This window comes from Lipotes vexillifer, unplaced genomic scaffold, assembly GCF_000442215.2.
Source record: "Lipotes vexillifer unplaced genomic scaffold, Lipotes_vexillifer_v1.1 scaffold208, whole genome shotgun sequence".
NCBI classification, from domain to species: domain Eukaryota; kingdom Metazoa; phylum Chordata; class Mammalia; order Artiodactyla; family Lipotidae; genus Lipotes; species Lipotes vexillifer.
The window spans coordinates 808,838-827,930 of record NW_006785067.1 but is presented as its reverse complement, the minus strand read 5'-3'; the positions used below and the strand labels follow the sequence as shown (position 1 = coordinate 827,930).

At 38.4% G+C, this 19,093-nt stretch overlaps 1 protein-coding gene across 2 annotated transcripts in view; it reads left to right on the top strand.

The window, feature by feature from the left end:
- ITGA1 (integrin subunit alpha 1) overlaps positions 1-19,093 on the top strand; it is a 175,360-nt gene that overhangs the window by 114,824 nt on the left and 41,443 nt on the right. For both annotated transcript variants that reach the window (XM_007457201.1, XM_007457202.1), the window contains 4 exons: positions 254-419; positions 3,684-3,757; positions 4,460-4,604; positions 15,323-15,465. In XM_007457201.1, coding sequence (XP_007457263.1) covers positions 254-419; positions 3,684-3,757; positions 4,460-4,604; positions 15,323-15,465 — 528 coding nt within the window. The remainder of the gene's footprint in view (positions 1-253; positions 420-3,683; positions 3,758-4,459; positions 4,605-15,322; positions 15,466-19,093) is intronic.

Genomic DNA, 19,093 nt, shown 5'->3' with positions numbered 1-19,093 from the left:
AGGAATGCCAGAGAAGAAACTTTTGCAAACATACAAGATGCCCTTTATATTTTCCTACAGCAATTATAGAATATAACAGTTAATATTAGAGAATCTACAGATTCTGAAAATTACCCTTCTAAGAATGTGGAAGTACATAAAAATTTCATTATGCCACACTACTATACACTCTCTTGCTTACTGACAAAATGCTTGCGATTCTTGTTTAACATACAGAATTTAAAAGATATTCTTGCTATTTTTGTCGTCTCAGATTCTTGGCAGCTATAATCGAGGAAATTTAAGCGCTGAAAAATTTGTGGAGGAAATAAAATCAATTGCAAGTGAACCCACTGAAAAGCATTTCTTCAATGTCTCTGATGAATTGGCACTAGTAACTATTGTTGAAGCTCTGGGAGAAAGAATCTTTGCCCTGGAAGGTATGACTAGTTCTCATAAGCCTGAATATTCTCTCTACAATTCAAACTCAGCGTAATTGGTTTTGGTATTTATTTCTACCACGTGACTAATGCGTTTTTACTGTGTACAATAGCCACCATGGAACAATGTCCTTTTATATAAATCTGTCCATCGAGATGGGTATTTCACATAGCACTGTGTCTGCTGGCAGCTCTCTGTAAGGACCTGGCAGTACTGATGTGAGGGCCAGATGAAGACAATGGTCAATGTAGACACGCGAGAACAAAAATGTGCCCATGTGTTTTTCTTTTTTTTTTTTTTTTTTTTTTTTTTGCGGTCCGCGGGCCTCTTACTGTTGTGGCCTCTCCCATTGCGGAGCACAGGCTCCGGACGCACAGGCTCAGCGGCCATGGCTCACGGGCCCCGCCGCTCCGTGGCATGTGGGATCTTCCCAGACCGGGGCACGAATCCGTGTCCCCTGCATCGGCAGGCGGACTCTCAACCACTGCGCCACCAGGGAAGCCCCTGTTTTATTCCTTTTCTGTGACACAGGTTTAGAAAATGGAGACACTAACTCAAGTTTTGTTTTTGTATTTGTCTTTGTTTTTCATTTTGGGCTTCTGTAGGACAGTTCTTGTATTATAACTTCTTTGTTCATTTATTTTCTCCTATTTTTCTCCTTGTCCATTTTAAAGGTCTTCATGGAACTCTGCCTCAAGACACATGGCAGTGAAACATTGGTTCACTATATTTGTCTGAGTGATGTTACTTCTTTGTAAATTTTTTCTTTGATTTTTCAACGGCAGCTGGCCATCGGGGATAATGAGTCATGGCATTCCCTCCTCTGCCTTAGGTAGACAATGTCAAGGAACAATGTACTTTGCAACTAGATCTTCCCTGACAGAAAAAGAAGTCTTCAGAATTGTTATGCCAGGCAAACTGAAAAAGCCTCTTCCTTCACATTCTCTGATAATCTGGAGACTCAGAGAATATGCCTTTTTTTCTCAGCCTAGGATGAGAAACCACCAGACCATGCTACTCTTCTGCTCTGTCTGAATCCTATTGACTCTGTCCTTGTGAGGACAGGACACACTGAGGACTGTTGTTTTTCGTCTTAAACAGAAATTTACAAGCACCTTCTCAGTCTCCCCTTCGTGTCCATACATATGTTGCTTACATCTGGGTCTCTATTTCATTTCTAAATCTCATCTTAAGTAAGCAAGTAAATATAACCTAAGACTTGTAGAAATGAATCCTGTAACAGCTCTCAGGTGGAGGGGGGATCAATTTGCCTTAAATGACATTTTCAGATTCTTTCTAACCTAACTACACCATGAGTTAAAGGTTATACATTGAAGTGCCTACATACCCAAGAAGTGTCTCCATATTTAAAAACAAAATCATTTTATAAGGAACTCCACAGATTAAAAATATCTCCCATATCTTCATTGCTGCACTTTCAGGGCTAACCAAAAGCAGTGTTTTTACTAGCCTATTTCTTTTTTCACAATGAGATCCAAAAGGGCTTCATTTCCTTGTTACTTTGGAAATCTCCATTTCCTATCAACATTTATCTTTAGATGACAACTAGCAGCAATTGTGAAAACCATGCTTGCTGAAGGACAGTGCCACCTAGTGAGGTGAGCGTACCAGCTATTTGCCCATAAAATCAGGAAACTACTGTCTCCAGTTCCCATCAAGCACTGGGAAAAATGCTGAAATTCCTAACTGGAAGCTGCACAGTGGTCAGAGTAGATATCGCAACACCCATGAACAAGTCCAGGGAGGAGCTGACATTAAGAAGTTCCGGCATGTACAGTGTGCTTTGCCAGGATGCCAATTCAGCAGGCAGAATTTCACAGAGCTTCCTTCTCTCTGTTCTCAGTTGTTCTCTCTGTTCTCAGAACAGCGGCAGGGGAAGGTGCTGGAACTATGTAGCTCTCCACTACTGCATTCTTATAATTGATCTTGCAGAGATAAATGAGAAAGCACCTTACACCATTGTGGGCCTAAAATAAAGGTTCAAATTAAAGTTAAAGTGCATCTCAGTCATTTAAGTTAGAGGGCAATTTGTATTGAGATTAAAATGATATAGTTGAATTCTTGATTGATTTCCCCATTTAATCTAGTCCTATAAAAAGGCAATTACTGATGGATTTGTTAACAAATTTATGCAGGTAAATAACTAGTAAATAAGTTTGGTTTCACAAATTTGATTGTTCTCATGCCTCAGAGAAAGAGTAGTTTGACTTTTAAAAAATTATGTGCTATATTTAACTTATCAGCAAGGCCAAATAAATCAGTAACTCTCTCCTGAAAGCAAATTAATCAACATTCCCTTAATCCCCTTAGGAGGCTGTGGCTTTGGCTTGGTGAATATTCTGAGAGCAGCACACTCCCATAGAATGCTCTGGATTATTTCTGTGTTTCAGTAAAGAGCTTCAAAATGGGCACAGGATCTTAAAAAAAAAAAAGTGTGATTGGACAGCATGTGGCCTGGAGCCCTGTCAGAAAGTCCCATCCTGACCTGTGAGTGACACCCACAGCCAGAAATCAGAGCAAATACCAACCCAGAATCCCTAAACCCTTTATCACACAATGGAATTCTGAGATGATATAGGGCAGGAAATGCAAGTGAGGCTGGGAGAATCAAGAAACCTCTTTAGGGCTTCCCTGGTGGTGCAGTGGTTGAGAGTCCGCCTGCCGATGCAGGGGACGCGGGTTCATGCCACATGCCATGGAGCATCTGGGCCTGTGAGCCATGGCCGCTGGGCCTCCGTGTCCGGAGCCTGTGCTCTGCAACGGGAGAGGCCACCGCAGTGAGAGGCCCGCGTACCGCAAAAAAAAAAAAAAAAGAAAAAAAAGAAAAGAAACCTCTTTAAATATGTGAATCAAATGTTATTATCCCTGTGACATATCAGGTAAGTTTAGCCTCATCTCAGGAGGATTCCCAGGGCATGAGGGTGAGACACAGAGCTTTCAGCCACGTTGATCCAAAGCTCCATAGGATCTGTAAGAGTGCTAGAGTATAAGAACAGAAGGATGAATTCAACTCCTCCAGCCAGGATGGGGAAACTAACAGTCAGGAATGTGAGACACAGCCCTTCTGCTAACCCTCTCCGTCCTCCACCCAGCCCTACCTAGGAATTTTGAGTTTGAGAAATGTGTGGCTGAAAATGCCCTAAAGATGCTAGAAGTTCTGGTTGGTCAAGACCACAGACTGTACTAGGTCTCTGTCTACTGCAAATCAGCAGTGTGCTAAAGGCAATTCTCCTCTGTTACAGCTACAGCTGACCAGTCGGCAGCTTCTTTTGAGATGGAAATGTCTCAGACCGGCTTCAGTGCTCATTATTCACAGGTACATTGACCACTTGGTAGAAAACTTTTTTTTTTTTTGAGGTTTCCTTTCCCAAAGCCAACACCCAGACATCAGCATTACAGGTGCAACTTGCAGCTCATGGCATGAGCAGTTATTCAGACCATGTTGTTTCTAATCCAAATAGGAAACAGCATTCCACAGGCTTCTTATTAGGAAAGCATGTTATCATACACAGCTTACTACATTGTACTAATAATTGTGAATCAGACAGTTTGAGGTCTGCCTTCTATAATTATACATCTAGCTAAATAAAATATTTAACCTATTTGCTAAAGATATGGAATGTATCTTTTTCTTGGTGTCAGAGTATTCAAGGGTCTTGCTAGAATTCCATGTTCAAGACCCAGGCTTCTTAGCAGCCATAAGGCAGAAAGGCAAGATTAGAAAATATATCCTTTGTAGCTGATGGAAGAAATGGTACCGTGGTCCCTGCACAAGAATATTGACATTTCAGTGTGTAATTGTACTGTATGACCTAGGGAAATTTACTTATTCTGCCTCAGTTTCTTCTGTAAAAGAAGTGGTAATGATGGCATCTAGCCCAATGGATTATTGTGACGATTTTATGATTTAATATATGTAAAGCACTTTGAACAGTACTTAACATATTGTTAATGCTATGTAAGTGTTTGCTCTTACTATTTTTGTTAAATATCATTGTTTTCTCTATTTGGATATAAGGACTGGGTCATGCTTGGAGCAGTAGGAGCCTATGATTGGAATGGAACAGTCGTCATGCAGAAGGCTAATCAAATCCTAATTCCCCAAAACACGACCTTTAATGTTGAGTCTACCAAAAAGAATGAACCTCTTGCTTCTTATTTAGGTAAAGTTTGTATGTAATTGAGAGAAAGTTTTTTTTTTTTAAATTTCTGTGTTTTTTATTTTTAGTATTATTTGCTTATATTTATATAGGCGTATTTTGTAAGAGAGATCACGTCTAAGAGTTAGATATTTTAGATGTTAGATACCCATGATGGCCTCTGAGTAGCCTTAGCAAAAGTAACAGAACGTGGAGGAGACTTTCTCAGAAGGGCTGCCGACACGGGAAGTGATTTGGGCTGAAATGCACATTTTTTGAGGTCTCTCTGTGTCGGGTGTTCGTGTTAATGTCAAGAAGTGATTCAGACCCAGTGGACAGGAAACAAAGGTAGAAAAAGAAAACTTGACTTGGACTATCCTGAAGATCAGACTCCCATATTCTCTTAAATATCCTCTATCATTAGTTTCTCTCTATGGGTCCTAATTTTGGAGAGTAAACTTTTAACTTGTTTTGTCATATGACTTCTTTAATACCTCTGTTCACAATCAGATACATATTGAAGTGAAACCCAGTAATGTAACGATTTTCCAAAGACTTGCCTAGAACGAGGAGGTGTGTGTCTGGTGTCACTTTATTCTGAATCTGTGTCAGGCTGGGAGCTGCCTGGGGGATAGCTGGGGACGCTTCTGTCACTGGTCGAGCTCAGTAAACACTTGGGAGGGACTAGGATGGAAAGGACCCTCAGGGTATGGTTTCTCAGCTCTCTCTCTTCACTCAACAAATATTTTGGGAGCGTCTCTCTTGCCCCAGGCATTGTTCTTGGTGCTGGGGATACAGTGGTAAAGAAAACAAATACGTGCTGTGTTCATATTTTAGCATGTTAGCAGTCCTGTCTGGGATCTTTATGTCCTGGAAGTCTTTTTCTCTCTCTATCCCAGTTTCTTTCTATTTTATAGGAAGGTGGCAGGTCTTTACTGGCACAGCCATACATCTTATTCAAGGGCACGTATTAAAGCTGTAGAGGCAACAGGATTTAAGAAGAATAAAGAGTCTAAGCGGTTTCGATAATTAAAAATATAGTGGTAAGCAGCAGGTATAATGGGAGTGCTAAACCCCCATAAGACATGTTAAACTGCAGTAATGGAAGTCTAGTCTATTTCTCATAAAAGTCCTATTTCATTCTGCCCTAGTCGGAGAGCAGCTAAAGTATTCTAAGCATTGTCCTAAGCAACACACATTACAAAAGAAAATGCCAAACTAGAATTGCCAGTAGAAAACTCTCTGAAGGATACAGATCTAAAAATAATCCCCATCTACCCATCCCTCTCCCCACCAAACCTGAAAAAACTGGTGGTTAGAAAACAAAGTATACACTGCATGTCTTTTAAATATTTGGAGGATTGTGATATAAAATAAAGGGGTTGGCATTAAAATTCATATTGAGTTTTACAATTAAAAGAGATCTTAGAAAGTGAATGGTACACATCTAATTTACCAAATTAAGAAATTGAGGAGTAGAAATATTATGTCGCAGCTAACTGTGGCAAATCTGAAAATAGAATCTAGGTTTTTTGATTCTTATTCCAGTGTTCATTTCGCCATGCTAAAATGCCTGATTCTGGGTTGATCAAGAAAGCACTTATAAATAATGAGTACCTGCAGTGTGCCAAACATTCAGTTATAAATTGAGGATAACAGCTCTAGCTCCGTTTTTTTCCCTCAAGACTGCTTTGGCTATTCGGGGTCTTTTGTATCTCCATACAAATTTTAAGGTTTTTTGTTCTAGTTCTGTAAAAAGTGCCATTGGTAATTTGATAGGGATTGCACTGAATCTGTCGATTGCTTTGGGTAGTATAGTCATTTTCACAGTATTGATTCTTCCAATCCAAGAACATGGTATATCTCTCCATCTGTTTTTATTATCTTTAATTTCTTTCATCAGTGTCCTATAGTTTTCTACATACAAGTCTTTTGCCTCCCTAGGTAGGTTTATTCCTAGGTATTTTATTCTTTTTGTTGCAGTGGTAAATGGGAGTGTTTCCTTAATTTCTCTTCCAGATTTTTCATCATTAGTGTATAGGAATGCAAGAGATTTCTGTGCATTAATTTTGTGTCCTACAACTGTACCAAATTCATTGATTAGCTCTCATAGTTTTCTGGTGGCATCTTTAGCATTCTCTATGTATAGTATCATGTCATCTGCAAATAGTGACAGTTTTACTTCTTCTTTTCCAGTTTGTATTCCTTTTATTTCTTTTTTCTCTCTGATTGCTGTGGCTAGGACTTCCAAAGCTATGTTGAATAATAGTGGTGAGAGTGGACATCCTTGTCTTGTTCCTGATATTAGAGGAAATGCTTTCAGTTTTTTGCCATTGAGAATGATGTTTGCTGTAGGTTTGTCATATATGGCCTTTATTATGTTGAGGTAGGTTCCCTCTATGCCTACTTTCTGGATAGTTTTTATCATAAATGGGTGTTGAATTTTGTCAAAAGCTTTTTCTGCATCTGTTGAGATGATCATATGGTTTTTCTTCTTCAATTTGTTAATATGGTTTGTCACATTGATTGATTTGCATATATTGAAGAATCCTTGCATCCCTGGGATAAATCCGACTTGATCATGTTGTATGATCCTTTTAATGTGTTGTTGGATTCTATTTGCTAGTATCTTGTTGAGGATTTTTGCATCTATATTCATCAGTGATATTGGCCTGTAATTTTCTTTTTTTGTAGTATCTTTGTCTGGTTTTGGTATCAAGGTGATGGTGGCCTCATAGAATGAGTTTGGAAGTGTTCCTTCCTCTGCAATTTTTTGGAAGAGTTTGAGAAGGATGACTGTTAGCTCTTCTCTAAATGTTTGATAGAGTTCACCTGTGAAGCCATCTGGTCCTGGACTTTCGTTTGTTGGAAGATTTTTAATCACAGTTTCAGTTTCATTACTTGTGATTTGTCTGTTCATATTTTCTATTTCTTCCTGGTTCAGTCTTGGAAGGTTATACCTTTCTAAGAATTTGTCCATTTCTTCCAGGTTGTCCATTTTATTGGCATAGAGTTGCTTGTAGTAGTCTCTTAGGATGCTTTATTTCTGTGGTGTCTGTTGTAACAACTTCTTTTTCATTTCTAATTTCATTGATTTGAGTCCTCTGCCTCTTTTTCTTGATGAGTCTGGCTAATGATTTATCAATTTTGTTTATCTTCTCAAAGAGCCAGATTTTAGTTTTATTGATCTTTGCTATTGTTTTGTTTCTATTTCACTTTTCTTTTTTTTTTTTTTTTTTTTTTTTTGCGGTACGTGGGCCTCTCACTGTTATGGCCTCTCCCGCTGTGGAGCACAGGCTCTGGACATGCAGGCTCAGTGGCCATGGCTCAAGGGCCCAGCCACTCCGCGGCATGTGGGAACTTCCCAGACTGGGGCACAAACCCGCGTCCCCTTCATCAGCAGGCAGACTCTCAACCGCTGCACCACCAGGGAAGCCCTCTATTTCATTTATTTCTGCTCTGATCTTTATGATTTCTTTCCTTCTACTAACTTTGGGTTTTGTTTGTACTTCTTTCTCTAGTTCCTTTAGGTGTAAGGTTAGATTGTTTATTTTAGATTTTTCTTGTTTCTTGAGGTAGGCTTGTATTGCTATAAACTTCCCTCTTAGAACTGCTTTTGCTGCATCTCATAGGTTTTGGATCATCGTGTTTTCATTATCATTTGTCTCTAGGTATTTTCTGATTTCCTTTTTGATTTCTTCAGTGATCTCTTGGTTATTTAGTAATGTATTGTTTAGCCTCCATGTGTTTGTGTTTTTTACGTATTTTTCCCTGTAATTCATTTCTAATCTCATAGCATTGTGGTCAGAAGACATGCTTGATATGATTTCAGTTTTCTTAAATTTACTGAGGCTTAATTTGTGACCCAAGATATGATCTACCCTGGAGAATGTTCCGTGCGTACTTGAGAAGAAAGTGTTATCTGCTGTTTTTGGATGGAATGTCCTATAAATATCAGTTAAATCTATCTGGTCTGTTGTGTCATTTAAAGCTTGTGTTTCCTTATTTATTTTCATTTTAGATATCTGTCCATTGGTGTAAGTGAGGTCTTAAAGTCTCCCACTATTATTGTGTTACTGTCTATTTCCTCTTTTATAGCTGTTAGCAGTTGCCTTATGTATTGAGGTGCTCCCTATGTTGGGTGCATATATATTTATAATTGTTCTATCTTCTTCTTGGATTGATCCCTTGATCATTGTGTAGTGTCCTTCCTTGTCTCTTGTAACATTCTTTATTTTAAAGTCTATTTTATCTGATATGAGTATTGCTACTCCAGCTTTCTTTTGATTTCCATTTGCACGGAATATCTTTCTCCATCTCCTCACTTTCAATCTGTATGTGTCCCTAGGTCTGACGTAGGTCTCTTATAGACAGCATATATATGGGTCTTGTTTTTGTATCCATTCAGTGAGCCTGTGTCTTTTGGTTGGGGCATTTAACCCATTTACATTGAAGGTAATTATTGATATGTATGTTCCTATTACCAGTTTCTTAGTTGTTGTGGGTTTGTTTTTGTAGGTCCTTTTCTTCTCTTGTGTTTCCCACTTATAGAAGTTCCTTTAGCATTTGTTGTAGAGCTGGTTTGGTTGTGCTGAATTCTCTTAGCTTTTGCTTGTGTGCAAAGCTTTTGATTTCTCCATCGAATCTGAATGAGATCCTTGCCGGGTAGAGTAACCTTGGTTGTAGGTTCTTCCCTTTCATCACTTTAAATATGTCATGCCGCTCCCTTCTGGCTTCTAGAGTTTCTGCTGAGAAATCAGCTGTTAACCTTATGAGAGTTCCCTTGTATGTTGTCATTTTTCCCTTGTTGCTTTCAATAATTTTTCTTTGTCTTTAATTTTTGCCAACTTGATTACTATGTGTCTCGGCATGTTTCTCCTTGGGTTTATCCTTCCTGGGACTCTCTGCACTTCCTTAACTTGGGTGGCTATTTCCTTTCCCATGTTAGGGAAGTTTTCAACTATATTCTCTTGAAATATTTTCTCGGGTCCTTTCTCTCTCTCTTCTCCTTCTGAGACCCCTATGATGCGAATGTTGTTGCATCTAATGTTGTCCCAGAAGTCCCTTAGGCTGTCTTCATTTCTTTTCATTCTTTTTTTCTTTATTCTGTTCCACAGCAGTGAATTCCACCATTCTGTCTTCCAGGTCACTTATCCGTTCTTCTGCCTCAGTTATTCTGCTATTGATTCCTTCTAGTGTATTTTTCATTTCAGTTATTGTATGGTTCATCTCTGTTTTTTTGTTCTTTGATTCTTCTAGGTCTTTGTTAACCATTTCTTGCATCTTCTTGATCTTTGCCTCCATTCTTTTTCCGAGGTCCTGGATCATCCTCACTATCATTAATCTGAATTCTTTTTCTGGAATGTTGCCTATCTCCACTACATTTAGTTGTTTTTCTGGGGTTTTACCTTGTTCCTTCATTTGGTACATAGCCCTCTGCCTTTTCATCTTGTCTATCTTTCTGTGAATATGTTTTTTTTTTCCACAGGCTGCAGGATTGTAGTCCTTCTTGCTTCTGCTGTGTGCCCTCTGGTGAATGAGGCTATCTAAGAGGCTTGTGCACGTTTTCTGATGGGAGGGACTGGTGGTGGGTAGAGCTGGCTGTTGCACTCATGGGCAGAGCTCAGTAAAGCTTTAATCTGCTTGTCTGCTGATGGGTGAGGCTGGGTTCCCTCCCTGTTGGTTGTTTGGCCTGAAGTGACCCAACACTTGAGCCTACCCGGGCTCTTTGGTGGGGCTAATGGGGGACTCTGGAAGGGCTCACACCAAGGAGTACTTCCCAGAACTTCTGCTGCCAGTGTCCTTGTGCTCATGGTGAGACACAGTCACCCCCCGCCTCTGCAGGAGACCCTCCAACACTAGCAGGTAGGTCTGGTTCAGTCTCCCCTGGGGTCACTGCTCCTTCCCCTGGGTCCCGATACACACACTACTTTGTGTGTGCCCTCCAAGAGTGGAGTCTCTGTTTCACCCAGTCCTGTCGAAGTCCTGCAGTCAAATCCCGCTAGCCTTCAAAGTCTGATTCTCTAGGAATTCCTCCTCCCATTGCTGGACCCCCTAGTTGGGAAGCCTGGCATGGGGCTCAGAGTCTTCACTCCAGGAGGTGGACTTCTGTGGTATAAGTGCTCTCCAGTTTGTGAATCACCCACCCAGCCGTTATGGGATTTGATTTTATTGTGATTGCACCCCTCCCACCATCTCATTGTGGCTTCTCCTCTGTCTTTGGATGTGGGGTATCTTTTTTGGTGAGTTCCAGTGTCTTCCTGTCAATGATTGTTCAGCAGTTAGATGTGATTCTGGTGCTCTCGTAAGAGGGAGTTAGAGCACGTCCTTCTACTCCTCCATCTTGAACCAATCTCAGGTTAGGTAATTTCTAAAGGTTCTTCATGTTCTAAGATTCTATGAGACTGTTCTATGTGAAATACCTTGAAATCAAGAACCAGTTTAACCTGTGGTTTCTTTCCATCCTAGATAGAAGAATTTGAGAACATTTATCCTCATCTGTAACAGTGGCATATAAAGTAATATAACTTTTTAGGAAAGTCGTTTGACAGTGTGTATCCAGAGCCATAAAAATGTTTACACCACCTTGGCCTCGAAATTTCATTTCTGAGGATCTAACCTAAAGAAAAAATCCAATTATTTAAGAATGCCAAGAGAACAGTTGTTTTCATAGTATTTTATTGAGGTAAATGGCATATCCTTAAAGTTCAAAAATAAGGGAATAGTTAAGTAAATGGTAAATAGTAAATCCACTTAGTGGAACATCATGCACCCATAAAAATAAAAATTATAAAGCTGCTGATCCCATCATACTTGAAGTGACTTGAAGTGGTTATGGCACTGTGTATACAGTCAGACAGTACAGAGATACTCTTAGGTCATAGAATCTTGAGTTTGTTTTCTGACTCTGCCCCTGGTTATGACTTTAGACAAATTGCCTTATTCCTCAAAGCCTGAATTTGCTTATTTATTAAAAATATATATATAATTTGGGTTGTTATGAAAATGAGATTAAATAATACCTGTAAGGTGCTTAGTGTTGTGCTTGACAGGCAGCTGACCCTCAATAGGTATTGTCTATATTATGTAATATTATATAGAAAACATTCCTCTTATTATTAGTATCATGATAGGCAGAACAATGCCCTAAAGATGTCCATGTCCTAATCCCAAGATCCAGATCTTATATGGCAAAAGGGACATTGCAGATGTGATTAAGTTAAAGATCTTGACATGAGGAGATTATCCTGAGATACCTGGCTGGGCCCAATCTCATCACATGGGTTTTTTAAAATCGGAGAAGCTTTCCTGGATGTGGACAGGGGATGATAGAACTATAGAAAAATGGTCAGAAATATGCAATATTGGCTTTTAAGATGGAGAAGGGGGGCCACAGCTAAGGAATGTGGGTGGTCTCTAGAAGCCACAGTGGGCAAGGAAATGGATTCTCCTCTACAGCATCCGGAAGGAACCTAGCCTTGCCAACACTGTGATTTTAGCCCAGGGAGACCTAGGTCTGATTTCTAACTTTAAAAGATAATATATTTGTGATGTGTTACCATCAAGTTTATGGTAATTTGTTACAACAGCAATAGAAAACTAATACAGGCGTATTACATACCTACTAAGAGTAGCTGACATTAATACTGCTACTAATTAGTATTGAATAGTTACAACATTAAAGACATTGTCCACAAAGACATTGAAGTCCACAAAGATGTGAGTGACATTGTCACTTCTCTAAGGAAGTTCACACACTTTAACACGATATTTAATAATATATTAAATAATAATGTTATTTTATAAATAACACTACAGTAATTTTGGTATTCTGAGTGATTGTCATTGAATTCCTTAAAAACAAATAAACTTAAAGAACCCTAAATCTATTATTCTCAAAATCCTTGGGTTAATGATTTGCTTAGAGCAGACTTAGAGAATTCAAGACTGAAAGCTACTGCCGTAAGCAAAAAAAATTAAGACAACCTTCATTTCTGACCACAGTATTTATAATACATGACTCCTGTCTGCCCAGAAAAGGAAATTTGGGGGTGTGTTGTCTACAGTCTGCTCAGATGATGTGTTTTTTTTGGTTTGTTTCAGAAATCCTTTCATTATCTTAGTCACAGGTTGGTGCTTTAGACATTTTGCCAACATAAAGTCTATTATATGTAAGATTTCTTCCAAAATAGAAAAGCACTCAGAAAGAGGTCAGGGGAGAAAAATAGCTTTTTTTCCCCCCAATATTATTCTAAATCTAAAATTAAGCTTTCAAAATGTTTCCTTGTACGGGTTACACATTAAGCAGAGTTTGAATGTGTTCTCCCAATCCATGTGGATTGAAAGTTGTTAGACTATGGAAATTCTTACTGAAGAAGAAAAGTGAGAGGTAGACAGTTTATTAAAAAATCCCATAGTAACCAATAATAATCAGAAAGAAGCAGGAACTGAAGCTGTGCAACCTCCCTCAGGATGGAATCATCCACCTGTCTTTCTATAGCCCAGTAAGTGCCTTTTGCCAACATGCACTCAGCAAGTGGGTTTGCTGGTGAGAATACAGTCGAGATCCTGTTCCCTACCTCCCCCACCCAGTTTGCTGATTTCTAATCACGCTAGGCTGATTCACGAGGAAAAGTAAAGATGTGAGGCCAATTCATGACATCAAGTCAGATCCTACCTGTTTCCCATTACCTCACCAGATCCTAGCACTTTTCCCAAGAAGTGAATCGTGAGAGCTGACAGAGTTTACTCTTTATACATCTACACACAGAACTATGCCATCAATTTTCCTTTCTCTTCAATCGTGTGCCTTTCCTTTTCAGAAAGTGATATTAAGCTTTTAAATCTTTATAATGATTATCCTTCTATTACGACTAGACTTTACTGGGCCCTTGTTCTCTCTTTCTCTTTATTGTCTTTAGATGCCTGAGCTTCAACCAGGACTACCTGACTGGTTGTTATTGTCACTGTGAAGATTTCAGCTAATGGTTTAGTAATCAATTGCGCATCATCAAAGTCAAGTAGATAATCACACAACTCCAAGCCTCAGACATAATTTTCAACTTATTTTTTAAAGGTTCTTTTACCAGTTTGCATTCATAGCTCTGAAAATTGCAAAAAAAAAAAATCATTGTGTACTCTCACCCCACTCACCCCACTCTCTTCTTAATATTTCTAATAGAGCTGCATGAAATACAACCACCTTTGTCTTGCACAGTCTTCTTTTACATTTTATTTATGTATAAACATGACCCTAAAGTTTTTATTTTTTAAGCAATACTGTGGTTAGTAACATAAAAATAGAACACATTACACATTAGAAAAAGAATATTTTACAGTCTATTATGTATAGTAATTTTTTTAAAAAGCTCTAAGTTGAAGAAATGAAAATGAGAAAAATATTCATGAAGGGGAATATGGCTGAGGAATTGTGTTCCTTTAGGACTTGTAAGAATAAACATATTTCAGTACAAAACTTCTGTTCCTCTTTTAAAGTTTTGGAAGAAAGTGGAACTATTATCTTATGGTAAAATACTGGGTAAGTAAGTTATCAATATAATCCTTTTCTCAGTAAAAACTGCTATTCTGTGGCATTTGGAAAAATAATCTGCCTTCTACTCCAGTGATGGACCATTCTGGTTATTAGAACATATCTTCCTTCTGTAGAGTTGAAATCTCCACGTGGTAATTTTTATCCATTGATTTAGCTCTGTTCTCTAGAGATACAAAGAATAAATCTAATTCTTCACTCAAAAATTAATAATAATCAGCTTTAAAGACACAGTTTAAAATTTTAAAGGTCATGAAGGCCCAATTAAAAAGAGGAATAATTGTGAAAAACTGTTCAAGCTCACTTTTAATCAAACAAATGAAAATTTAAATCACAGCATGGTGATATTGTTTAACATTTATTAGAGCATCCACAATTTTAAATAATAGTAATGTACCTAATGTTTGTAAGAATTTGGTTAAACTACTCTCTCCAGTGGCTGTTCCTGGAATGAATTAGTACAAATATTCTGGAAACAATTTGTCAGACATTATAAGAACCATTAAAAATTTGCTCCAGTAATCTATTCCTTGAAATTTGTCATCAAAAAAATCCAAAGAAAGAAAAAAATAAAATACTCAAAGATGTCTTTGCAGGCTTAAGTGTAATGCCAAAAAATTTAAAAACCACCTAAATTCCACCATTCCAACAGGGAATGAGCCTATGGTATAAACACAAGGCATTTATACCTTAACTGAGAAGGAAGCTTCAACCATTTAAAATTACAATTAAAAACCTAGGCAGCAATACAGAAAAGGTTTACATTTACGATGATTACAACTGTATAAAGTTATCGATTTCTATAGCACAGACACATGCATCCAAATGAAATAAAATTGATTTATTTCAAAGGGGTAAATTAAGATTGCGAGAGTTTGTGTGTATATGTGTGTGTTTTCTTTTTCTGTCAATGTTATATCATTTGTGCTTTTAAACAATGAAAAACTGAGGTTTGGGGAAAAATACCTTTTCAGAATGAAGCAGTTAGATAGGTAGATAATTAGGGAGCACACTAAAAGCTTCTACCTAAACAAACTTACCTGCATTAAAGTATATATATTTATTTTCAAAAAAAGAGAAGTCCATATAAACATATAACAATGATTCTCCCAACCATTTAAAATGGATCTTAATTTATTCCATGCAAACTCCCAGGGGTCAGTGAGTATATCCAGTGTCTGTCTTTCATTAGGTTACACAGTAAACTCCGCCACTGTTTCTGGAGATGTGCTTTACATTGCCGGACAGCCACGGTACAATCATACAGGCCAGGTGGTCATCTACAGGATGGAGGATGGAGTCATCAGGATTCTCCAGACACTCCATGGAGAACAGGTAAACTTCAAAATCGTTGTTTTCAATTAATCCCTTCACACTCTGTCTATGTAAATTGAACTGTCTGTTGTCCTAAACTTTTTAAAAAACAGTACCCCCGTATTCAACATGCACTGTGAACAGGGCCCCATGTTAAGTTCCTCGGAGGAATCTAAAGTGTCTGTGTCTTTGGCATTAGTAATATTTCAGATGGATGGAGGTAGGTGTAGGATATATAGATAATGATGTAGATACAGATGTACAAACATAATACACAAGCAAAGAAATCTAAAACATTAATAAGCATGAAAGTGCCAGGGCCACAGACAGTAAATTCAGAACATAGAAAGATTCTTTTAAGCTAGGATGGTACAGAAAGTCTTAATAAGAGATAAAATGTGGGCTAGTCTAGAAGAAAGACAGAATGTAGATAGGTAGAAAGCACAGTGAAAGAGCCAATGGGGCCCAACTGTGTGAGGTTTTGAATGGTAGACTAAGGAATTTGGATTTTTCCCCTGGAGGTGATGGGAAATAATTTGTAATGTGTAAAGTCAGAGAATTCTCATTAGATAATATTGAATATTAAAAGTTGTTTAAGAAATTATATATGCAATATGCAAACATAAGTATATATGTCTTTTTTAAACTGAAAGAAACATCTGTGCTGTTGTTGGTTATTATTAAATGGTGATAATTTGGGTAATTTTTATTCCTTTCTTCATAGTTTTCTGCATTTTCCAGGTATTCTAGAATGAGATTTTATTCGACATTCCTCATAGGATGGGGGCGTTCTTGGGCTTCACTAAACATTCCAACTCACTAGACTACCCCACCCCCGACACACATTCACACAAACTACTCAGAAGGGCAGGGCAGCACTGGCCTCCCTCCCCTGTAGGAGCCCTGGAAGCAGCCCAGCACAACAGCACAGCTAAAGTGCCAAGAGACAGACACTTAAAGCAGGTGCAGGAGCTGCCCTGGCTTTAAAGCCCTACAGGAGCCATCATCTTTTATAACAGCACCATAGACATAGCTTCCCTGGGTCCTGCTAAAGGCATGCAGTTAAAAGAGTCACTGCAATCTAGGAAGCCCAAAATATATTATCTCCATCAGGTGTTTATAGCTCCACCCAGCCTAAATGCAATGTTCCAATCAGAGGTTTTTTTCACCACACTCAGTGTTGCTAAGTGTTATAGCTGAATATGATGATCATATTTCCAGGGGGACAGAGTTAGAATAAGCCAAAGGTCAGATTCTCTTTTACCAGTTGAGGGGGTGTTATTAGCCCTTTGACAACATTTATAATCAGAAAATGCATAAACAATAAAAAACAAGGCTTTTGTTGGAGCTGAAGGATGAGGCAAGAAGAACCTGAAATGATAGATCAACAATAAAAATAGAAAAGGAAGGGATGTGGCAGACATAAATAAGGAAGAATTGACAAGATTGTAAAAGAAACCATTTGGATGGCATCTTAGGCCCATTATCACTCTATTGATTGTCTCTAAGACAGGAAGTGTAAAATTTTGTGAAAAAAATTGCTTATGAACACTTGAGGAGAGTATCACGAATAATGTAAATCATGAGTGATTTGAGTTTCAAGCCTGGGAGTCTGGGAGAAAGAGGGTGCCATGATTAGAATGTCAGCAACTCATAAAAACAAAAATAAACAAATGGGACCTAATGAAACTTCAAAGCTTTTGCACAGCAAAGGAAACCATAAACAAGACGAAAAGACAACCCTCAGAATGGTAGAAAATATTTGCAAATGAATCAATGGACAAAGGATTAATCTCCAAAATATATAAACAGCTCATGCAGCTCAATATTAAATAAACAAACAACCCAATCCAAAAATGGGCAGAAGACCTAAATAGACATTTCTCCAAAGAAGACATACAGATGGCCATGAAGCACATGAAAAGCTGCTCAACATCACTAATTATTAGAGAAATGCAAATCAAAACTACAATGAGGTATCACCTCACACCAGTTAGAATGGGCATCATCAGAAAATCTACAAACAACAAATGCTGGAGAGGGTGTGGAGAAAAGGGAACCCTCTTGCACTGTTGGTGAGAATGTAAATTGATACAGCCACTATGGAGAACAGTATGGAGGTTCCTTAAAAAACTAAAAATAGAATTACCATATGACCCAGCAATCCCACTACTGGGCATGTACCCAGAGAAAACTATAATTCAAAAAGACACATGCACCCCAGTGTTCATTGTAGCACTATTTATGATAGCCATGTCATGGAAGCAACCCAAATGCCCATCGACAGACAAATGGATAAAGAAGATGTGGTACATATATACAATGGAATATTACTCAGCCATAATGAGGACCAAATTGGGTTATTTGTAGAGACATGGATGGATCTAGAGACTGTCATACAGAGTGAAGTAAGTCAGAAAGAGAAAAACAAATATCGTATATTAACGCATATATGTTGAACTTAGAAAAATGGTACAGATGAACCGGTTTGCAGGGCAGAAATTGAGACACAGATGTAGAGAACAAACGTATGGACACCAAGCGGGGAAAGCGGAGGGGGGTGGGGTGGTGGTGTGCTGAATTGGGCGATTGGGATTGACATGTGTACACTGATGTGTATAAAATGGAAGACTAATAAGAACCTGCTGTATAAAAAAAAAAATGAAATAAAATTCAAAAATTCAGAAAACAAAAAAAAGAATGTCAGCAACTCAAGCAGTTTAGATATTTTTTAAATGGTATTTGGTTTTAGACATGTTTTCTGTAACAGTGAGCACAAAGCCAAATGGTTGCAGGTGGCAGGGAGGTAAGCAAATAAAAAAGCTGCTGGACAGAAGACAATAGGAAGTGGAAGCCATGGGCTGGGCAGCTTGTGAACCATCTACGGGCTTAGCCCCTGCTCAGCTTCAGACGGCTATTGCCATGTGGGAATGAAGACCCAATATTGCCAGATCTTACAACATTTTATTTAACATTTGTAATTAATTCAACCTAAAAGCAAAGACCTTTTAAACCTTTCATAAGCCTGTGAGAAAAGGACATTCAAAAAATCAGTGTCTAGCAGCTGTCTGGCAATGTGTAGAAATGTAGAACTGGGAGTCTTGAGAAGGAAGATGGAGTGCATTTGCCATTTGAGATAGTGGGAATTGGTAGGGGAGGATTGGTCATCTAAGGGAAGGGAATGGTTGCAGGTCTGAACTCAGGGGAGGCCAAAATCTAGGGAATGGAAGGAGAGAAAGGAGCCAGCAAAATGGAAAGAAAGAATGGTCTGTGATACAGTGGCAGAATCAGAAGAGCAAAAGTAAAGTCATGGAAGACGACAGGAAATTTCAAGGAGAAAATTATACAGCACATCGAATATCAAACACAGGTCAACATTTGAGAAAGTTATTGCACTTGGATAATGAAGCACAAGTACCCTGGATTTCCCTAAAATCCATCCCTATCATTAAAGAGAAAATACAGTCCTGCTAGAGGATGGTCCCCCAGCAATCCTTTTACATTTCTCTGTCTCTCATAGCTGCTGGGACAAGACTTAGTGATTTTGTTGAGTAGACAGTCTTCTAAGACTCTAAGGTGAAATATGTTGCCCCATTGTTCCGAGATAATTCAGTTCTTTATGGCGTATTTAAACATATACTGAAGCCAT